The sequence below is a fragment of the Populus trichocarpa genome, chromosome 7 (assembly GCF_000002775.5).
Source record: "Populus trichocarpa isolate Nisqually-1 chromosome 7, P.trichocarpa_v4.1, whole genome shotgun sequence".
NCBI lineage: Eukaryota > Viridiplantae > Streptophyta > Magnoliopsida > Malpighiales > Salicaceae > Populus > Populus trichocarpa.
In genome coordinates this window covers 12,779,432-12,804,038 of record NC_037291.2, presented here as the reverse complement: position 1 = coordinate 12,804,038, position 24,607 = coordinate 12,779,432, and the positions used below count along the sequence as shown (strand labels likewise).

General features: G+C 33.5%; 1 protein-coding gene and 1 long non-coding RNA gene across 4 annotated transcripts; one reads left to right on the top strand and one right to left on the bottom strand.

Moving 5' to 3' along the window:
• Nucleotides 1–6,595: 6,595 nt before the first annotated feature.
• LOC7466749 (uncharacterized) lies at nt 6,596–9,568 on the bottom strand. 3 transcript variants are annotated; one of them, XR_002982824.2, is made up of 5 exons: nt 9,420–9,568; nt 9,102–9,315; nt 8,626–8,987; nt 7,782–8,550; nt 6,596–7,646 (listed from the first exon to the last, which is right to left on the bottom strand). It is a non-coding gene; the product is annotated as an uncharacterized LOC7466749 (long non-coding RNA). The 3 variants fall into 3 exon arrangements; XR_002982826.2 differs by lacking the exon at nt 6,596–7,646 and having other exon boundaries at nt 8,208–8,550; nt 8,626–8,762; nt 8,867–8,987; XR_002982825.2 differs by lacking the exon at nt 6,596–7,646 and having other exon boundaries at nt 8,208–8,550; nt 8,626–8,762; nt 8,876–8,987.
• An 8,464-nt stretch (nt 9,569–18,032) lies between these two features.
• Nucleotides 18,033–18,558, top strand: LOC127905517 (uncharacterized). The gene is made up of 2 exons (XM_052454322.1): nt 18,033–18,265; nt 18,358–18,558. Exons 1-2 carry the CDS (start codon nt 18,033–18,035, stop codon nt 18,512–18,514), a joined length of 390 nt encoding a protein of 129 aa, XP_052310282.1. The 3' UTR covers nt 18,515–18,558.
• The last annotated feature ends 6,049 nt before the right edge of the window (nt 18,559–24,607 follow it).

Sequence of the window (24,607 nt, the reverse complement as noted above, 5' to 3'; positions counted from 1 at the left end):
TACACTGTTGAGTCTAATATTTCAACAATGCTATATTGCTCGAGCAAAGGGACCAGTCACCTACATTGTTGGAGATGATTTGGGCTGGACTCTGGATGGTTACCCGGAGTCGTGGACTGGAGGGAAGAAATTTTATGCTGGAGACATATTAGGTATGTCCAGTGGCGGAGCCTTAATGGGTCAAAAGGGGGCAATTGCCCCCTTATTTTTTTTATTAAAATATTAATATATTAGTGGGTGTGAAATGTGAATTGTTGCTCTGAAAGTTTTAATCTTTTATTATTGACTAACTTGACTCATATATATATATATATATATATATATATATATATATATATATATAATTACAACTCCTCAATTTTTCTCCCTTTCACTTTTGTATTTTTATCTTCCCTTGTCTAACAAAACAAGAAGGTCTCCTATATGCAAATTTCTCATTTATTAATCTTTTTTACCTTTTGCTTTATGCTTTTAGGTAAATTTTCTTTATCTTTTCTATTTGTTTCATTATCTAATTTTAGTTTTATTTTTTTATAATTAGTTATTTAAAATATTAGAGTTTATGATACTTTAAGGGTTTTGTTATGAATATATTCAAAATAAATATTTAAATATGTTAATTTAATCAATTAAATGTTTCTTTTCTTATTATAGAGAAATAAATTAATATTCATGCAAAACTATTATTCTTGACATCTTTTGCATTGACAGAGTAATTTATTGAAATTTAATATTTTCACATGATTTGTTTGTAAGTAAACTATCAAGTAGAAAGTATGTTTTTCAAGCATTGTTCCTCTTACACATACACTAGGCACTGTTCTTTAATTAAATGTCTAGAAATGATTAAGTATAATTTAATCAATATACTTATTATATGCATATAGATATGAATTGAAATAGGTTTTGATTTTGATGAATTGACGTGTATTTTGCTATTAATTTCACATGGAAGATTTAGAATTATTGTGTAACTCAACTGACTTTTGTTTAACAGTGAATTATTGTGTAATTGTGTTAATTATTACGTAGACACTAATGATGATAAAAAAAATTCAGCAGGTTCATATTAAATTAACATGTCACTAGACAAATATTTCAAGCGTAAATCCCTTGAGGATGAAGAGTCAATCATATTAAATTAACATATCACCAGACAAGTATTCATATTAAAGATATTTTCGATAAGATTGATAATGCAGTTATTATGAAGCGGTTTCAAAATATGAAAACTCAAAGAGAACAATTATAATGTAAGTTTTTTTATTTTAAAAATATTTTTAAATTAATTTTACTTGATATGAATTAATATATATGTTTTGAATTGATTTATAATGCATGTCTATATAATATAGTATTTGTTAATAATTTGCCCCCTCATTTAAAAAACTCTGGCTCCGCCACTGGGTATGTCCGATGTGTTTGGGAATGTGATGGTGTTTATAATTTAAAGTGTTTTTTATTTAAAAATATATTAAAATAATATTTTTTTTATTTTTTAAAAATTATTTTTGATATCGGCACATCAAAACGATATAAAAATATTAAAAAACAATTCATTTTAAGTAAAAATAAATAAATTTTAAGAAAATATGGTTCGCACCGCGTTCCAAACCCGATCTTAAGCATAATTGTATCCATGTCTGTTTTTACATAAGAAATTAATTTAGTGCAGACTTTGAGACTTGTTGATGCTCTTAACGCTTGTTCATACACCAATATATTTGTTATTTATTTTTGTGGCTGTATATTTTATTTTATTTTGCAGAATTCAAGTATGATACTGAAGACGCCAACGTCGTTGTGGTGGAGAAAAAAGATCATGATGATTGCTCAGTCTCAGACTCGTCAGTGTTTTACAGGTCAGGAGATGATAAAATCCAACTTCAATTTGGAGCTAATTACTTCATATGCAGTTGGCCACTTAATCAATGTCAAATGGGAATGAAGGTGGCCATTAATGCCACTGCACGACCACCCTCACTGCTAGTTCACTGAAGAATATGCATCCATGGAGTACTCAATTAAATAAATTAGATTCTTCGCTTGTGTTACGCCGCTTGTTAGATTTTTTTTTTTTTAATTTAAAACAAGTTTAAGATTTGCCAATGAAAGAAAAACATATGTAAATTAATTTGACGTGACTTGGTTTTTTTTACGGATCTAAAAACAACCTCATTAACAGATAAAAATATAATTTAACTCAAAATAAATATTTCAAATGAGATTTTTTTGTGAATATTGAGATGACAACATATTAGATCGATTTGGTTCAACCCGGATTAACTTGCTAATCTGTATACTGAATCATGAGACTATGATAACCCTATAAAAATAAAATCAAAATAAATTACAAAGCTCAATTTCCAATAAATCAAATATTAAAAATGGAATTAAAGAAAAAGGATCAATAAAAAAAGGCCCTGCAAAAATGACCCGAGTCAACCTAGGTTAACCTACCAAACTCACAACCTAGGTCATAGGATCGAAATAACACAATAGAAAGCAAACTAAAATAAATTACAAAGCCAAATTCCTAATCAACCTAGTATTGAAAGATGAAATTGAAAAGAAAAATCGATTAAAAAAGAACACAAAAAATGACTTGAACCAACCAGGATTAACCCGTCAAACTCGTGACTCAAGTCATTAGACGGGGATAACCTTATAAAAAGCAAAGCAAGACAAAATCATGAAGCCTGATTCTTAATCAACCCAATATTGAAAATGAGAAAAAAAAATCAATTAAAAAAAGAAAAGTCAAATCAACTAAGTTAACTCGTCAAACTTGTAATTCAAGTCATGAGCCTCAAATAACTTCATTAAAAATAAATGGAAAAAAAAATCATGAAAGCTCAATCTCCAATAAACTTAATGTTAAAAGATGAAATTGAAGCTAGAAAAAAAAACATAAATGATTAAAAAAACACTATTATAGTAAATAGTATTTTGTGAATTACAATTTAATAAATTCCCTTTCTCTTTCAATTCTTTTTTTTTTTGGTTAATGTTAATGAAATTGTAATTATTGGTTTGTAAATTAAAATTGTCAAGTACCCTTATTTATAAAGAGATTTTACAGGCAAGCCTACTCACCACTATTTTTCATGAACCAAGTCATTCAATGAGCTAAATAATTTTATATGGTCCATTTAAAAATATTATTATTATTCTCTTTATTTCAAAAATATTCTCATGCATTTTATTTTTAATTGTCTCTTATTCAAAATATTAAGTTATCATATCATTGGCTCACGCTATACTATAGGTCAAATTAATTTTTTTAATGTAAAAATATATCTAAGAGTTGCTAATGTTTTTTCTAGTAGAAAAAAAATTTAAATTGTATGAGGATTAATCTGTTATGAATTAGCCTATTTGACGGGTCCAAAAGCAACCCGGATAACCGATTGTATATTGAATCAATTTTAGTTTGACTTAGAATAAATATTTAAGATGAGATTTTTTATGTAAACATTGAGACGATAACATATTGAATCAATTCAAGTCAACTCAAGTTACCTTATCAATCCGCATATCGAGTCACGAGACCATGATAACCCCATAGAAAACAAATCAAAACAAATTATGAAGCTCAATTTTAAAAAGTATACAATGTTGAAGGATGAAATAGGAAAAAAAATCAATTACAAAATGAACCAAAAAATAATCTTAGTCAACCTGTCAAACCCACAATCCAGGTCATGAGATTAGGATAACCCAACAAGAAAAAATTTAAAACAAATTGTGAAACTTAATTCTTAATTAACTTAGTGTTGAAAGATAAAATTGAAAAAAAAATATTGATTAAAAAATGACACAAAAAAATGACTCGAGTTAATTAGGGTTAACTTGTCAAACATATGAACCAAGTTATAAGACGGGGATAACCTCATCGAAAGTAAACTAATACAAATCATGAAGTCTATTTTCCAATCAATACAATGTTAAAGGATGAAATTGAAAAAAAAATCAATTTAAAAAAAAAAAACTTGAGTCAATCGAGTTAACCTATCAAACCCACGACTCAAATCATGGGTTTGGGATAACCTCATTAAAATTAAATTGAAAAAAATTATAAAAGTTTAATTCCCAATAAACCTCACTTTGAATGATGAAATTGAAATTGAAAATGAAAAAAACAACATATATAGTTTATAAAAAATAGAAAAAATACTATTACAGTGAATAATATTTTGTGAGAAGAGATATAGTAACTTTCCCTTCTCTTTTAGTTTTTTATTAATAAAAAATCAACTCCATCATTAATTATTGTATGTTACAAAAATAATTTAAGATGCAAGAACATATCTTTCTGAATTATTCAATCAATGGAATTTTAGAAGTTGTTCATTCTTATTTGATGATGAAAATCTTTATTTATAAAAATAAAAGTACAAAAATATAAATGGTCATATGATGAGCAGTAATTTTATTTAGGTGTTTTCAATGCTTTATAAAAAAAACCTAATCTATAACAACATAATAATCTAAGTGAAATTAAATCTAGTAAGCTGGTATTAAGAGTTGAAAACTTTAATATTATAATTAATTTAATTTTGTTTTCATTTATTATGCAACATATGTTCGTATATATTATATAAATACATGAACCTTAGATAGTTAATTTACTCAGTATACGTTTTTTTTTCTTTTCTTTTCGTAGAGGTCGCCTATTTCTTTTAACCTAATTAACAGAGACGATGGATTCAATGATGGCCACCATAGCAGTACTGTTAGTCTAATATTTCAACAGTGCTATATATATTGCTCAAGCAAGCCAACCAGTCAGCTACGTTGTTGGTGATGATTAATTAGGGTTGGACTGTGGAAGCTAACCCGGAAACTTGGTTTGACTTGATTAGATCGAGCTTCATAGACTCTTGCAAAGAACATATACTATATGTTATCATTATATATTGCTCGAAGGCATGCTTGATGTAATTAAATTCTCATTCAAAGTCAAGTTTTAGAAACTTTAAATAGTTAATCTGATCGAAAGTATCTTTTTTTTTTAACTTTAAATTTTAAAAAATGGGTATTTTAATAATTTTCTAAACAAGAACTATATATATATAGAGCATGGTTCGTCTTACAACCCCAAGTAATGCCATGAGTCATTTCATAGTATAAGGATCCATTAATTCGGGCCTAATTAAGTAAATATTCCATGGGTTCTTTTTTATTTTGTTTTTGAAAAATAGAAATGTAAGATTTATGTGGAGATATTATTGTTATCAGTATTTATGTGGGCCTAAATAAATGACTTATTAGTTATCGAAAATAGTTTTAAACTTCTTCTCTGTTTCCTGGAAATATGTGGCATTGAATTCAAATCATATATTATTTAAAAAAAAACAAATATTTCTTTGTTAAGAAATTAAGTAATTCATTCTCGGCCCTCGTTTTGTTTCTTTCCTCGAAGTCATTAGGGTAATCTTCCTTTGAATTCATGAATAAGAACAAGGACAGCCACAAAAATAAGAGTCAATAAATGACCTCTAATCAAGCCATGTTAACAAAGATTTTGGACACCTTCGAGAAAGATAACGTGGATCATGCAAAGGTTGTCTTCCATTCCAGGATCGTGATGTGCTGTTGATCACCTGCCCCTAGCTCCTCAGCTCCTCAGCACACGCACCGAGTTGAATATCTAGAAAAGCAACACATCCAACAGGGCCCCTACAACTTGGAAAATGGAATTTTATCTTACCCAAAAAAAACATGACTTTTATACATTTCTATCCGTTAGCTCTCCAAGTCACTCAAGATTCCACAAGTCAATACTATATTATTTTCCTGTCTTAAAACCCACACCCGACTCTATATTCATAAAAAATATATATATATTCTTCAGCTTGGATGATAATATATATAAAGAGTAAACTTATTTACTATTACACGAGTAAACGTAGGTTAGTAATTGTCTATCTCATTATCAAAGAATCATCTCAACTCAATAGTTTAAACTGTTAGATAAGATTTTAAGATATGATTTATATTATTCTCTAACACACCCCCTCAAATGAAAGCTCTTTGGACTTGAAACTTGCACAAGTTCATATTACCTTGTGCTTAATTTTTATCAAATAAATGAAGATGGTGATATTCGAACTCGTGACCGTTTGGTCATTAAGGCTTTGATATCATGTTAAAAAACTATCTCAATTTAAAAATTTAAGCTATTAAATAAAATTTTAAGATATAATTTATATTATTCTGAACCAGAAGAAATTCGTTAATAATTTTAGTTTGTTCGGGGACTCGTGCGAACGAGCTAGGGTGTGTATATATGGGAAAACAAACAAAGCCACGAGACCCTAATTATCATCCGAACCGTAGACTCTTGTGTTATTTTGTTAGGGAGCTTTTTGTGTTTGGACAGATGCATGAATCTCCATGTCCGTATTAGACCTACGCACACGATAGTTTTACGTACAAGGATGGACATCACTTTTATCTCAAAATATAGATGGTTGGGTCATGGATTTATTTTATATATAAATATCACTTTTTTTTCATTCTTTTTCAATATAAAATAATTATCATTCACATATTCACCTAATAAATTACAACTTAAAATTAGAAAATGACAAAACCAAGATAGGTGTTTACTCATTGTAAATTTTCTTAAGAAAATCTTGAACAAGACATGTGTAGAAAAATAGGAAGCTTAGACCAGTCACATCTCATCCCATTTGAGACGGCAAGACTTTTAGCCCCTATGTAAACTGTGTAGAAAATAAGACTATTATCCTTCCCATAAAATCTCTTTATTTTCTCTTAATTGAGCATCACTTGTTCTTCTCTCAACACTCCTCCTGATCAAGGCCATGCTTGATCACTGCAATCATCTCCCTTCTTTGAATCCTGAGTACAAAATGCACGGCAATGACAACGGAGACGCAGACTTTGTTTTCTGGGGTGCAAGTGAAACACAATATTATGGTGATAGAGGATGTAGTGACGTAGGGTTTCAAGCACAGTTTGAAGAAGACTTTGTTGATTACTCATCACCCTTGAGAGAAACTGATGTGTCAATAAATGTTAGAAATGAATCCTCCCCTTTATCCCCCCGTAGCCATCATAACAGTAGTATTTCGCCAAGGTCACGGTTACAAGTGATGGCAGAAGGTAGGAAGAAGCTCATGGAGATGGTTCATAGCATGCCAGAGTGTAGTTATGAACTATCGTTGAAGGATATTGTTGATGTGCAGCAGATTTCAGAAGAGGCACGGGAGGAGATGGCGATACAAAGAACAAGTTCTGATTTAAAGATTGAGGCTCAAATCATCACAAAACAAAAGACGAAGAAGACGAAGAGTTTTAGCAAGACAGGTGATATTTCAAGAAATGGAAGTATGGAAAAGGAAACTTTCTTGATCAAGATGTTGATTCCAACTTCTCTCAGTTTCAAGATCAGATCAGACAACACGAGAAATGACACAGAAGTTCCTCCAAGGTCATCGATGGAACTAACTGATAACCGCGCAGACAAGGAGTGGTGGGTCAACAGGATTTTGTTTACAAAAGTGTGTAGGAAAAGTGGGAGCAGCAGCCGGAACAGCAGCACAAGCACTAGCAGCAGGAACAGCAGCCCAAGCAGGTATTTCTTGGGTTCTGTTAAATTTTAACATTTGAATGATCTGCAATGGAAAATTCATCTTTGCAGGATCTATTTCCGTGTATTGAGAATTCTGTCGTCTGATTTTCTTTCTTGATTACTGAAATTCGTCAGACTGTTAAATTGGAGTACTACAATCAGATTTTAAATTTCTTACTGGGATTGTGCAGGTATGATGACAACATGGATGCCTTGCCAAGCTGCTGGCCTATCTTCTGCACTAAGAAAAGCAAAAGTACTAAACTCAAAGGACGCGTCTGAAGATTTTCGCAATGGTATCAGTATGAGCCATAGAATAAGAAATGACACAAGCAAGAGAAATTATTCTGGGATGGTTCTTTAGAGAATATATTTAAAACAGAGTCTTGCCTTTTGCAGATATCAATTTATCTCTTACAACTTACTTTATAGTCTTGTAGATAGGAGCCACTCTTTCGTGTAAAATCACTCCTATTATAGATTATACTCAAGAAGGTTGGCCTTCTAGTTCTTTAGATGCTTTTTGATATTTCATCTGATTTCAACAGTTTTGTTTCTTAACCTAAAGGATAATAGCACATGCTTGGAAACAGAATAGGCCATATTGACGATGTGTAAGGTCACATCAACCCATAGCAGCATTTGTATAAACAAGAGGTTAAAAGAATACACACACCCCAAATAGTAAGCTACAAATCTGATGGAGGCATTACATTTTCTAATGAGAAATACAAAACTGACATCCAGTTGTTACCTGATCAGTAACCCAAAGATATTACTCCTTGTACTTAAACTGATCGACTTCTTTGCTTGGTATATTATATGTGAATCATAATTCTAATCTGTAATCTTTAATTCCAAAACACAGTGAAACAAACTGTCAAAATGACTTCTAGTTATTTTCGTCATCTTCTGTATCCTGGAGTAAGGCACCCCTCACTTTTGCCCTGCTCAAACACTGTAAGTTTAGATATTGGAAACACAGGCTCATATGGTGAATGACACTAATGATGCTGAAGTACCTGTGAAATGCTGACACGACACGATTAGTAACTTTCGTTGAGGCAGGATCTCGTCCTTCTAGTTTGTCTGTTGTAAAGCAGGGGAGGGCAGTCTTAAAGGAGTAAGCAAACCACACAAAGAAGAAGAAGAAGATGCCCTGCAGCATGTAAGAAATGCTTGGCTGAAAAATCACTTCACTTCACCATATATCGTCATTTAGTATTTAGAAATTAGAATTAAAATGCATTAAAGTTCAACAACATGAATCACCATCCGAATCCGAAAGTTTCTCAAGAACAAGCTTTACATCGTCAGATTTAAAAGAAGCAGCAAGTTACTCGACAAGCTCAGTCCAAGACCCTCCAATTCCAATGCAATCCCTCTGCATTGCCCCCATTAAAAAAAAAAAAAAAAGTTACAAACTTTAAAACCCAAATTTCATAAAATCAAAAACCCATGATTATAATAATAATAATTAAAAAAAAAAAACACTAACCAAGTCATCAAGCTGCATAACCGATTTAGCATCCTCAAAAGTATTGGAATGGTAATCAGTTACTTGAATTTTGAGGTGGTTGTAGTCAGGAGCAAATATACGCATCAAGAACTGGCCCATCAAACCCGAACTCGGATTAGAATTATTTGACCATTCTATTCTGGGTTCATCAAAAATGGGTTCAAATTCTTCAAAACCCCCCCATCATTTACTTCTGCAAAAAACAGAGAGAGAGCTCAAAGTAAGATTTTTTTTTTCTTGGAAACTAAACAAGTTTCTCAAATTTTTGAATTTAAGAAGGAATGAAGGAAAATTTACCTTAGGGAGCTCACTAAAGAGACTTTTATTTCCTGGGAATACTTGATTTTCTCGGTAACCAAACAAGCTAGTACTAGTAGAGTTGAATTTTCGTGTTGTGTCTAGGGAGCTCACTACTTGAGCGAACCTAACCATTTTTTTACAGTAAATCGAAATTTATATCGAACACGAAATATTTCGATTTTGAATAATTTAATATTCGGTTAGAAATACTTGTAAGGCCCAATTTAATTTTATCGGTCTTTACGGCCCAAATATATATTTTTTAATCCCACAGCAAAGAGTCCGTCATAAATGTGTCCATTTAATTAGTTCAATTCTATGCCCCGTCCTAAAAACTTCGTACACTTCTCCGGGTACCAAAACTAAGTGTATCGTGGGTTCTAACAGTATGATTTTGTCTATCTTATTAATATTTTTTTATTTACTGATTTTTTTAAAAAAAATTCATTTTTGATATTATATTAGTTTGAAATTTGATTTCATAATTTATTTTTATTTGTTTTTTATGAAATTATTATTGTGTTAAAAAAACTGTTTTAACTTGATTTTGTAAAAACAATTTGTTTTATTGCTTGCAAAAACAAAAGATTGATAAATTTGACCAAAATGAAAGAATATAGGGTTTTTCTTCTGTGGCTGCTATTTGAAATGCGCCTTGATAGCATTTTCAGCCTAAAGAATTTGGCAAAAATCCTTTTTGATTTTTTTAGTTTGAAGGTTTAATAATTTGATCCATAACTTTATTTTTATTTTTTACTTTTCAATCATTGATTTGAGAAATAAAAGAAAGATTCATCAAAAAATTATGAAAAAAAAAATTATTTTATGAGTGTGTGTGTGTGGGTGGGGGGGATGATAGCAGTCATTTTTTTCCCATCCTAGATGATATTTGTTTCTTTTAACTTTGTTCAATTATTTTATTATATGTGTTTATTTTTATTATTATTTAACTAAATATAAAATTAGTTTTAAAAAATAAAGTTATTAAATACAATTGATCTATGACTCGTGTTGCGAGATAAAATAACTTGATTTGCATCTATTTCTCAACTTTTTAACTTAGTTTTTAATTAGCACTAACAATTATTTTTTTGTTATCTATTATTATATATGATTCTCGATTTATTTAATTAAATATATATATTATCCTTTTCCAATGATAGCAGTCATTTTTTTTCCCATCCTAGATTATATTTGTTTCTTTTAACTTTGTTCAATTATTTTATTATATGTGTTTATTTTTATTATTATTTAACTAAATATAAAATTAGTTTTAAAAAATAAAGTTATTAAATACAATTGATCTATGACTCGTATTGCGAGATAAAATAACTTGATTTGCATTTATTTCTCAACTTTTTAACTTAGTTTTTAATTAGCACTAACAATTTTTTTTTTGTTATCTATTAGTATATATGATTCTCGATTTATTTAATTAAATATATGCATTATCCTTTTAATTTGCAATTATATTTTTCATTTTAAAAAACATGTTGTTGGGAACACTTGCACATTTATTTTGTTATGTTAAAAAAAATAGTTTGGCCTATAGCAAATCACAAGACACCTAACTAGTTTCATTCCAAATGTTGTTTTGCATGTTATTTCTAAGGCAAGACTACATATAAGGGTCACGATCTTACTATGTCAATCCAATTTGAGGACCGACTTGAAAAATAGTTTGAGTTATTGAGTTAATTTAGAAGTTATCGAGTCGATTTAAATCAATTATTTTGATTAAAATAATAGAATTTCATTCTTTCACTACCAAAAATTCGCTAAATACCAACGGATTTACCGACGGAATAATTTCTGTCGGTATATTGAGGTCGAAATTACCGACGGCTATTTTCCGTCCGTAATTCAGTCGGTAAAAACCGACGAAAACTTTTCCGTCCGTAATTCAGTCGGTCAATACCGACGGAAATTTTCCGTCGGTATTTTACCGACTGAATTATGGACGGAAAAGTTTCCGAATTTAAAAAAAGGCGGGTCGCTGACGTGGAGGTTTTGGCGGGTTATTTGTTTCCGACGGCATCGCCGACGGATTGAAAAACGACTGCCCGTACAGTGCCCGTAATGTGATGTGACCGGTTCGCCGTTTAAATTGCCGACGGACTCACCGAGGGATTTGAAATGGCAGATCCGTACGGTGACATGTCTATGTTTCCGTCAGAATCACCGGCGTAATAACCGACGGATTTTCCGTCGGTAAAACCGTCGGCAAAAGTTAATATATGACAGCTCTGCCGACCCTCTCATCCCCTATTTCTCCTTTTTCTTCCTCATCCCAACTCTCCCCATCTGCAAACAACCAGCCCCCCTCCCCCCCAAAAAAAAAATCTTCCTCATATCAGCACAACAAGTTATATTTCTTGAAGTTTTGTGGTCACAGCATCCGCGCGTGTTCTGATTTACCGACGGATCAATTTTTGTAAGTAATTATATCTTTTTAAATTTTAACATTTAATTAAATGTCAATTTTATTGTTTTTTAAGTATATGTATTTTGTTAGTAGATGTACATGTTTTATTGTTATTTCTCAAACAAACTTGTAGTATATGAATGCATAATTTTGTACCTGTTATGGTTTGTTTTAGATTTTGTAAGATTGTATTTGTTTGTAAATTGTTATTTCTTTGTGGAATTACCGAATTACATGTGCTATTTTGAAATAATTAATAGCTTGCTTAATGGGCCCGTTTAAAGTTCTATCAATGGTATTGCGGAGTGGTAATTTCTGTAAATGTATATTTTTTAATTCGTATGAACGTTGATAAATGATAATGAATATTTAATATTTATGAGAAGTTGTGATTGGTTTGTTGGATAATCTCGAGTTAAAGTAATATTTGTACAAGTTTATTTACCTAACTTAGATAATTAATACATGATGTCATCATAATTTTATAGAGGTTCGATATAAGTCATGGATGATCGTTCATGGATGTATCGAGATTCACCCCAAGGATTGCGGAGGATGGATTATTGTAATGGGGTTCAGGGTTTTATTAATTTCGTAACATCTATTCCCAGAAATTTTACTGGAGGCGGTATTAGGTGTCCATGCAGGAAGTGTGAAAATAAAAAGTATCTGCATCCAGATGTTGTAATGATGCATCTTCTACACAAAGGGTTTATGGAGAATTATCAGTGTTGGTATGCACATGGAGAAGTATTTGTTAGCGAGAGTGAGAGGAGAATGGAAGAAACGGTGGTTGGGTCTACTTCTAGTGCTAGCAACGTGCATGAAACGGCAAATGACAACACCAATCCTTACAGAAATATGGTTATGGATGCAATGAGAATGAATCAAGGTAATGGCAGTCAATGTCCAATCGTAGAAGAAGAACCTAATGTAGATGCAGCTAGGTTTTTTGATTTGTTGAAAGATTCTGACAAACCATTATGGGATGGCTGCACGAACCACAGTAAATTATCGGCCGTAGCACAGGTGTTCACCATCAAGTCAGATCACGGGTTGAGTGAGGCCGGGTATGACAAGATTATTGAATGGGCAAGAAGCATTTTACCTGAAGGGAACAGGCTGAAAGAGAACTTCTATGCTGCGAAGTCCATGATGAAACCCCTCGGTTTAGGATACCAGAAAATTGACATGTGCCCTAACTTCTGCATGTTATACTACCTTGATAATGCTGAGATGACCGAGTGCATGACATGCGGGCATTCCCGTTACAAACCTAGAACTGGCAGGGGAAAGACTCTAGTGGCATATAAAAAACTTAGATACTTCCCGATCACACCTAGACTGCAGAGGTTATTCATGTCACCAAGGATTGCTGAGCACATGACATGGCACCAAGCACACCATGCGGTTGATGGAGTGATGGTTCATCCTTCTGAAGGCGAAGCGTGGAAACGCTTTAACAGTGTTCATCCTCACTTTTCAGCTGAAGCAAGGAATGTGCGTCTTGGGTTGTGTACAGACGGATTCAACCCATTTGGGTCATTTGCTGCTCCTTATTCTTGTTGGCCGGTCATACTCACAGTTTATAACTTGCCACCGGGAATGTGTATGAGGCCGGAGTTCATGTTTTTATCTACTGTCATACCCGGTCCAAGAAGCCCGGGGCGGAATATAGATGTTTGTCTTCAACCGTTGATTGATGAGTTGGCGCAGTTGTGGTCATCCGGAGCTCTGACTTATGATATATCGAGGAAACAAAATTTCCTTATGAGGGCGGCATTGATGTGGACTATCAATGATTTTCCAGCTTATGGAATGCTTTCTGGTTGGAGCACGCATGGGAAACTCGCATGTCCATACTGCATGGAAAACAACAAGGCATTCACGCTAGCAAATGGAGGTAAAGCTTCTTTTTTTGACTGTCACCGTCGCTTCTTGCCACTTCATCACAGGTACAGAAAGAACAGAAAAGATTTTTTTGTTGGCAGAGTTGAAAAAGATGTTGCATCCACGCGTCTTTCTGGTGAAGAATTGCATGATGTTGTCTCAGAGTACGGTGACATTGTGTTTGGCCTTCAATCAGGAAAGCAAAAGTTTCCTGGTTTTGGTTTGACCTATAATTGGGTAAAGCGAAGTATCTTTTTTGAGCTTCCTTATTGGAAGACCAATCTGCTTCGCCATAACCTTGACGTCATGCACATCGAAAAGAACATGTTTGAGAATATTTTCAACACCGTCATGGATGTGAAGGGGAAGACAAAGGACAACCTCAAGGCTAGATTGGATATAGCTTTATACTGTAACCGAAAAAATATGGAGTTGGTTTATGATGAGTCACGGGTTGCAAAACCAAGAGCAAGCTTCGTGTTGGAGAAAAACACACAACTGCTAGTCTACAAATGGCTTAAGAGTCTGCGTTTTCCGGATGGACATGCATCGAACATATCAAGGCTGGTTAATATAGAGGACTGCAGATTGTATGGAATGAAGAGTTATGACTGCCACGTGTTTATGCAAACACTCATCCCATTAGCTTTTCGTGATTTGTTGCCAAAGGGAATATGGGATGCACTCACGGAGATCAGTCATTTCTTCAGAGATATATGCTCCAGCAAGTTGAATGTTGATCACATTGAGAGGCTTCAAACGAATATCGTCGAGACACTATGCAAACTTGAGATGATATTCCCTCCATCATTTTTTGACTCAATGGAGCATCTCCCTATACATCTACCGTTCGAGGCAAAAGCTGGAGGACCGGTCCAATATAGATGGATGTACCCATTCGAACGGTTAGATATTACAGTTGCAATGTAATTCATATATTAAAGTATTTTATATGTTTTTCTGAATTGAAAATACTTGATTAATATTTCAATGCAGGTACTTGTTTAATCTCAAGAAAAAGGTTAAGAACAAGGCGCATGTTGAGGCTTCGATATGTGAGGCCTATATTGTTGAGGAGATCTCAACATTTATCTCGTACTATTTCGAACCTCATCTGAGAACGAGAATCAATCGCGTTCCACGGCATGATGATGGCGGTGAAGTGCCTTCCAGTGGGAACTTGTCAATATTCTCCAATACTGGACGACCCACACCTAAAAATGCCGTAAGAGGAAGATATTTGTCGGAAATAGAGTTCAAACAAGCACACAACTATGTTCTATTTAACTGTGATGAGCTGAGACCTTTTATTCAGTAAGTTTATACTAATTAAACTTTGTTAGTAATATACTGTTAATTATATATTGTAATATCATACACTCATTATCACTTGCAGGCAACATCGTCAATTTTTGCTCTCCAATAACTCACAGCTGACTGAATCCCAGATCTTTCAATTACAAGATGAGAAGTTTGCCACGTGGTTCAGAACACATGTAAGCACTATCACAAACTCATTATAACTTGCAAAATTACTGTACGTATGCATGTCATTACGAGATTCTCGTTCATTTACTGTTTATTGATGTACATTACATGCAAGGTTTATCAAATGGGAAGGAGTGCACCTAAGTCATTGTCTTTACTAAGCCTGGGGCCTGAAAGAAAATGTAAGTGCTACAACGGGTACTTTGTCAATGGATATGTTTTCCATACTGAAGAACACGGGCAAGGAAGAAAGACATACAACAGCGGTGTTTGTGTTAAGGGATCCACTAGTAGTGAGTTAGAAGTTGACTACTATGGTAGATTAGAAGAGGTCGTCGAACTGCAATATCATAACGAGCAGAATATAGTGTTTTTATTCAAATGCTATTGGTATGACACGACTGACAGAGGAATCAGAGTTGATCCGCACTATGGTCTGGTCGAAATCAACTCAAAAGCTAGACTCCGCAACATAAACGATGTCTTTGTTTTCGCAAAGCAATGTCAACAAGTTTATTACACATACACCCCTTCATTTAGAAAGGATCGATCAAGAGTGGATTGGTTGTCCGTTTTAAAAACGAAACCCCGGGGTCGTGTCGAGGTTGTTCAGGATGAGAACGAAGACACAAGTGTGCGAGATGAAGTCTTTCAAGTTAGTGAGGTGGTTGAACCATATCGAGTTGCTCCTTCGATTGAATTGGAAGAAAATTCAAATTTTCGTGTTTTCAATGATAGTCTTGTTGATGTTGACGCAGATGAGTTAAATTTTGTTTTGAGCTCTAGCGGACAACCAAATATCGATGAAGAAGATGATATTCATATTGAAGATTGCGATGAAGGTGATGACAATTCAATTGATGACGAAGAAGAAGAAAATTCTGACTAACTACCAAAATGAAGCCCTATGTAAAACCCTTTTTTACATGTAATTTAGATTATGAATGATATATATATTTTGAAACACAAAATATTTATCACTTGAAATAATTAGTTGAAATGCCACAATTATGATGGATAATATATTTTGTGACATGAAATAATTACTTGAAATGCCACCAGATCACCGACGGCCTTAAGTCCGTCGGCATTTCACAGAGAGTTCGAAAATAATTACTTGAAATGCCACCATATCACCGACGGCTACACCGACGGCCTTAAGTCCGTCGGTGTTTCACAGAGAGTTCGAAAATAATTACTTGAAATGCCACCCCATTACAGACGGCCACACCGACGGAATAATTCCGTCGGTGTTTCACAGAGAGTTTGAAATTAATTACTTGAAATGCCACCCCATTACAGACGGCCACACCGACGGACTAATTCCGTCGGTGTTTCACAGAGAGTTCGAAAATAATTACTTGAAATGCCACCCCATTACAGACGCACTCACCGACGGAAATTAAATACGTCGGTAAGTTGTCGGCGGTTTACTTTTACCGACAATATTACCGACGGACTGCGCGAATTTCAAAGGGTTGCGCATTAAATGCGCCTCTGACCGCGTAATATTGCCGACGGAATTACCGACGGACTACGAAAAATATGGAGGGTCATTAAAAATTTTGGTGCGAAATTCAAAATTTGCCGACGGATTTTAGCACATCACCGACGGAATAAATTAAAATAATAATTAATTTTATATCCGTCGGTGAAGCCGTCGGTAAAACTGCCATATAAGTTCAAGTGACCGCCCGTTCAGTTCATTTTTTCTTCTCCTTCGTTTCTCACCTTAAGCTTTTGATTTTTTTCCTCTCCATTCTTCAAAGCTTTCACCTCCAATCTCTAGTAAGTTTTCTTCATCATCTTCATCAGTTTAAAAGGTTAGTGTTTTCTCTATTTCATTTTACTTTAATAGTTTTTTTTTGCTATTTTTTTGGTTATTGTTTTTTGTTTTGGTGTATTTTTTGTAATGTAGATAAAGTCTATAGTTTTTTTTGCATAATTCATTGCTAAAGTATATATTTTTTTTTTGAATTTTTTGAATATTTTTTATTGTTGTATTGGCATAATTATTATTAGTTAATTTGTTGAATTTTTATTGTTAATGTTGAATATATCATAGAATTAGTAATTGAATATGTTGGAATAATTATTAATTTTACTTTATTATTGCATGATTTGTGTTTAATTTGTTCCATTTATTTTGATTGTTATTCTAGAGTTTTTTTTTTTAATTTATTGTTTTGTTTTGTTGTATTGGCATAATTATTGAATAATTACTTGAATTGTAATTGTTAATGTTGAATTTACCATAGAATTAGTAATTGAATATGTTGGAATAATTATTAGTTTTACTCTATTATTGCATGCTTTGTGTTTAATTTTTTCCATTTATTTTGATTGTTATTCTAGAGTTTTTTTTTTTAATTTATTGTTTTGTTGTATTGGCATAATTATTGAATAATTACTTGAATTGTAATTCTTAATGTTGAATTTACCGTAGAATTAGTAATTGAATATGTTGGAATAATTATTAGTTTTACTCTATTATTGCATGCTTTGTGTTTAATTTTTTCCATTTATTTTGATTGTTATTCTAGAGTTTTTTATTTATTTATTATTTTGTTGTATTGGCATAATTATTGAATAATTACTTGAATTGTAATTCTTAATGTTGAATTTACCTTAGAATTAGTAATTGAATATGTTGGAATAATTAGTATAGATTGGGTAAATTGGTTGTGGCTATTGTTAATATGTGCAGGTTTGTGGTTTTGGGTAGTATCCGTTATAGGGGAGGTGCTGTCGAATTTTTTTTTTTCATTTGAATTTAATTATATAATTATTTGTATCAAATTGTGTAGATGCATAGAACGAAAACCAGAGTTGGTCGCTTAGGTGCGGTCGCAGCTAGTTCGTCTAGCAGCGAGGATGATATTTCCTTAGGTGCCTCTCAAGAAGAGGCACCTACACCACTTGCGCCGTCAACCGATGCTGCCTCTTCCAGCGGTACTTCACAGCGCAGAGGCGGCGTGCCTTCGCAGCGGAATCAATTTACCCGCAAGTACGAGGCACAGTGGAAGGACGACCTTTCAATGTAAGTTTGTTAAGGTTTTAGTTTTTTTTTAAAAAAAATTACAACATAATTTATCAAGTAATCACTATTGAATTTATTTCATTTATTTTCAGGTTCACAAACATTGAAGCCGCCCGAGTAATATCATCGGCGTTTAAATCGTCGATGGAGATTCCATTGTTTCAATGGAGTCAGATATCCAAGCATCCTGAATGGATGCCTCAAATCAATGCATGGTTTAACAGGTTTGAGGTTGGTATTAATTTATAATTTTCAGCTTATTAATATAATTGTAAATAAATTATTATTTTTATTTAAACTTGTTTATTTATACAAAGCACAAATTCTGTTGGGACATTGAGCATAACGCTGTTGTGAGGAGGGTGTGGGAAAATCACGCGACAACTAGGTAAGATCGAAAACAATACAGGATTTTTTAGACAAAATTTTATGTTTCGAAATGTAATTTTTGGTTGCGTGAAGCAGGTTGCGTGATTTTTGGTATGAAACACAGAAAAAGGCAAAAAAAACCGCGAGGGATAGGGGTTTCCAAGGCTGGAACGATGTTGCGGTTTGGAGGGATTTCAAACCGATATACATCCCGGAAGATATATGGCCGCACTATCTTGAGCACGTGACGTCTGAGCGGTTCACACGACGCTCACAGTCCGGTGCTGGCAACCGGAATCGGCCAATTCATGGCGGGGTGACAACTCACACTGGCGGCTCCGTTCCGTTTGCTGCACATGCGAAACGGATGGTAAGATTAATTTAAATGAAATATATCGTTAAATTCAGTTGTTGTTAATATATCTTTTTTCATTATAGGCTGCGTCTCTTGGACGTGAGCCGAGCCCGATGGAGCTGTTTGTGGAGACGCACGTGCGGAGTCAAGATCGCCAGAAGGGGGCGCAACAGTTCGTTGATAACCGTGCTCAGTATTTCGTGGTATGTTTGTTCAACCATTTTATTTTGTAAGTTATTATGTAAGTTATTATGTTTATTGTATTGAATATGATGATTACTTTTTTTTATTTTTCAGGAGACCTACAATAATCGGTTGAGGGAGAGATACGGGGACGATACTTTGACCCATCCGGAATTCGATCCGGATTTGTGGATGGAGGTTGGCTCGTCAGGTGGACCCGATAAAAATCGGGTTTACAGGCTCTCCAACACTACGGCCGACAACTTGCGGTCGACCCGTAGTTTTTCAACCGTTGGGAGCTCCCAATCAATATCGAGCTCCCAATCTAAGGAGTCCGTGGCTTTGCAGCAACTCACCGAGAAATACGATAACCTACAAGCGGAGTACGCACAACTCAAAGCGTCTCATGCACAACAAAGAGCGGAACAAAGAGCGGAGTCTGAGCAATTCAAAGCGTCTCAAGCACAACAAAAAGCGGAGTATGAAGCGGCTCAGGAACAGCAAAAAGCGGCTTATGACCAGCTTTACGAAATGATTATGAAATTGTCAAATAGCGGAACATGTGCGCCTAATCCTTTTTGGCCGTATAACCACCAGCCTCCGCCAGGATCTCCTCCTCCTCCTCAAGCTCCATCATCTTTATATTAATTTGTAATCAACATTATTTACCTTTAAAACTTCATTTATTATTTTTCTTTGTAATGAATATTATTTAACTTTGTTTTTTTTTTATGTTTAATAAAAATTTTATTTGCATAATTGGTTTGTATAACAATTAATTTATATAGTTTTATATTATATATCCTAAATAATTTTTTAAAAACAAATTAAGAAAAAAACTATTACCAAGGATTTCACCGACGGATGAATTCGGTCGGTATTTTAAACTTTCACCGACAGAATTACCGACGGAATTATTCCGTCGCCATTTAACAGTAGCTTCTACCATTACCGACGAAGTTACAGACGGAAATATTCCGTCGGTATTTCATACATTCACCGACCGATTTAACGACGGCTATTTTCCGTCGGTAATTGTAACTTCACCGACGGAATGAAAATCCGTCGGTATATTTCAAGCGGGAATCTTTTTTTTTGGGCGCGCACGTTCCGTCTGTAAAACCGTCGGTAAATGTTTTTTTTGTTTTTCCGACTAAAATACCGACGGAATGGGGAATCACCGACGAAGGTAAAGCCGGCGGACGTATTCCGTCGGTGATGACGTCGGTAAAAAAATCACCGACGAACTTCTAATCATAGACCGACGAAATTTTTCTGTCGGTAAAACTGTGAAATCTTGTAGTGTTTTTTTTTTCTCCTAACTATTAATTTTATCAAGGTTAACTGGTTTGATAAGATCAATGTTTGACTCAATTGAATTAAAAACTCAGTCCTACCAAGGTTTTGTATCCCCTGAATTTTCTAATTGTTTTGATAAGATCAATGTTTGACTCAATTGAATTAAAAACTCAGTCCTACCAAGGTTTTGTATCCTGAATTTTCTAAACTAACACGTCAAACCTAACCTAATTTAATAACTATGATACCCATTAAGAATGTTAATAGGTCTATTAAATCAATTAATAGGTTTTAATATTTTGACTTCGACTGAAAACTGATATAAATTTATTCTTATGAAAATATTCCAACAAGATCAAATTATGGAAGTTGTGGCGCAGGTAGGTCCACTTATCAATGTATCTGTAACATATTATAAATCAAGAGGAGACTTTCTCAGAATTAATATTTCTTCTCAACATAGTGAATAAAATGTTGAACAAATCTCCTTGAACGAACCAGTAAAGTCGTCGGCCATGGCTGAGGAACATAAAGTCTTACTCGTGCTCGACTAGTGAGACAAAACAAGCCTGACTCACTCTATTGGGAAAAGACATTGAATGCCTGCCTCTTTAATTAATCTTCTTGTAATTAATTTAATGATGCCCCACACTCCTAATCATGCAACTTCAACGCGTTCATTTCATCCAAACCTTACTTTAGTTTTATTAGGGAGGTGTAACATTGTTGGATTATCTTCTTATAATTTCATTCTAATAATTAATCTAATAATATAAACGTTATAAATCATATATCGTAATCTTGTATAATAAATTAAATTCTTGGATTGGAATAACTTTTTAACTTTATATTAGAATCATAAATTCAAATTTCATCATGTTTTTTTTTCTTCTAATTAAAATTAAATAATAATACAAATTAGTATCAGTCTGTGCAAATTTTATATTTAAATCACTAAGATGATTGTTTTGACAATATGATTCATTTAAATCTTTTGCAAATCTATATATACAAGGCAAGTGAATATTTTGTATTTTAAATATGTTAATTTTTTTTTATTACTATGAAAAGAAAAATGCTAAGAAAAGTATAGCTTAGAGCCTTAGACACTACACTAATTAATTTGGAGAATAAAATGATGTTTGTTAATTTTCATTCTCGAAGGTTATTGAATAAAGAAAAAAAATCTATGCTAACAAGTGAAATTTATGATCCGGGTAATGGACGTGACCATAATGAGTAACCAGGTTGAACAATCTGTCTTTTTTTTTTTCCTTCCCTTGTTATCTTCCCGGTTAAGCCTTGATTGAGTCTTAATTGACCTTGGGTTGGATTAAATTTGCAACCAAATTAAAAAGTTATAAAAGAATTAGAGATGAGATTTTAAGAAATATGTTACATTGTATTGATCCCGATTAACTTGAGTTAACCCATGAAATTCACAACATGGATAATGGACATGATCCTAATTCGGTAACCCGTTTGGGCAACATGACTCTTTCTTTTCTCATCCCTTACTGTCTTCCCAGCTATGCCTTAATCGAGCCTTAATTAGCCATAGGTTGGATGAAACTTGGGATTAAATTGAAGAGTTATAAAACAATTAAGGGCCAAATAAAAGAAAAGGGTTAAATATGTTACTAAATTGAAATGGCATAAAAGAATTGGGGGGAATAAAAAAATTGACTTGAATGTGTGTTTCAAGAACCAACATATGAGGTGACCACCAAGGTTGAGACGACACAGACGGCGTCCTCCGTGACTCGATGATGGTCTTTTTTGGTGCTGACAAAATTGTCTCATCGAGCTCTTTTTTCCAAGGTAGCATTTGTCAGCGTCATACTCCCAATATGGCTCCGATAACCTTTTCTTTCCTTTCTTTTTCCTCCCTTGTTTCGAGATTCATGCAACAACAAGAAAAACAAATTGTAGTCGTCCACAATAATTTATGTGTATGTGCATAATGCTTTCTACTGTAGAAAAGATCTTTTAATTTTAGTCTTTTACAGGACATACACATGGAACTAAAATAGTAAAATTAGGCATAATATTTTAATCTAAATGATAACATATAGTGAAATTGTATTTTTTTTATTATTTTAAGTTAAATATATAAAAAATATTATTGCTAACAAAGTCTTAAAATGAGGGGAAATATTAAAGTTTTTGTTTTAGTCTTATAACCACCATCAAACGTTTTTCATCAAATGAATTTCATAGATACCAAAATCAATGTTTTTGGTGATCAGAATTGGCGAAAATAATGACTTTCTCTCTCTACACAACAATTCAGCAATGCTCTCTTTACTCTCACAAACCAAAGACCAAAGAATAATAAAAACAAAGCTTTGTACCAAATTTGGATTTGAAAAATATTTTTAGGGACCAAAAAGGTATAATTTTAGAAATTAGAGGACTATATTGAACTTTTCACACCACCTTCAACCCTCCACCTATTTTAGGCGCTTTTTTTTCACATTGGTCCTCCTTTTAAATTTACCCCTTGTCAACAAATAAGAAGCAATTACTTAGTCGATGAAAAAAAAAATTGAGGACAACAAAAAAAAAAAAACCCGCTTCATTCCCTTGTGTGCTAGTTGTCTGAATATGTCCATCCAATTACAGCTTTGAGGTGTTAACTTAGATGGCCGGTGAGGTTTTCTTTGAAAGTTATTACTTAAATAAGTTTTGAAAAGGTTACAAGAGAAATGTCTGATTCATGAACCAAAAAAAAACCCTAAATGGACCCCCAATGTCTGAGAAATAAAGAATGATCAACATTTACATCATTCACCAGCGAGATTGAAGTATTGCTAACGTAATACTATAGTTTTGAAACCCGGTCCGGCGGGTTGACCCGGGACCCGGTCAACCCGTGGCTGAAACCGGGCCGGGTTGAAAAAAAAATGATAACGAAAAACCCGGTGTGACACGGTTGACCTGACAGGTTGACCTGGTGACCCGGTCAAAAACTCGGTTGCAACCCGTTAATTTTTATTCTTTTACTAAAACAACATCGTTTTAATTAAAAAAACAAATTAACTTGATTAATCCGATCAAAATCCGGAATCAGAATCTTGAAATGAATCGGGTCTGAAAACTACACGGAAGACACTATAATTAGCTCATTATTACGAGATGCTTTCGCAGAAAGACCAAGTCTTCCTCTCTCTCTTTCCTCAAGATGCAAAAGGTGCTCTTATAGTATGGATATAAGTTTAAGAAATTAATTTAAAAAAATGCCTTTACTTTGAACTGATGTGATATAAAATATAATAAAATCGTTCCTCAGACATCGTAAAGACTTAAGAATAACGGAGATTTGCATGTATACATCAAACAGTGTTATAAATTAAATGATATATTCAAGTCAAATAATAATAAAATTTATCATTCTTTTTTTTATATTGGAATTACAAAAGGAGACGGCAAGAGGTCCCGCACGGCGACTCCTGCAAGATCACTGACGTTGATCCTTTCGGTACGTTTCTCTTTTTATAGGGTTGTATTATCCATTTTCAAGTATTTTTTTCCCCTTCCGTTACAAAGCCGTCGCATATGCTAGTGTAGGCTAGCCATGATGCAAGTGCACGGGTTGCTCCCTACATTCTTCGAACGGACACGAAAAGAAAACTTCCGATGAACTCATGAAAAAAAGATTATTTGACTTAAATATATCGTAAAGTTGAAGAGGAATACCGGCGGCTAGCTTTGGGGACAACAAATAGGATGGATAAAAGGAAAGCTAACGAGACCTTAACACTAGCAAACATAAGAGTATTGCAGATTCAATATTTCTTACATGATTCAGTATACTGGAGGAGAGAGAGACACAGACGGAGCAAGATAAAGAAGCTGGCAGCTAAGAGGGATCATTGGTATTGCAGGAGAGATTCTGTGTCCAAAGTTTCATCTTTTTCATGAAACAAGCAAAAATATGCCGCTTGATTTGCCCTCTAATCGGTGGAATCAGTTTCTTATTTTTGCTTCCTCTTTTGGGCACCACCACTTCAAGTACTTGGCTTGATCCTGGAGCCGGCAAAACCATCATCTTATATATTATCGGTCAGTCGTCACTCACTGGAGCTCAGAAAACGGCAAGAAATTAAAATGCCGGCTACGAGGAACAAAACAAG

Coding starts and splice junctions, on each gene's coding strand:
- LOC127905517 (XM_052454322.1), top strand. CDS start 18,033: ATGCATAGAACGAAAACCAGAGTTGGTCGCTTAGGTGCGGTCGCAGCT. Junction 18,266..18,357: donor TGGAAGGACGACCTTTCAAT/GTAAGTTTGTTA, acceptor ATTTATTTTCAG/GTTCACAAACATTGAAGCCG.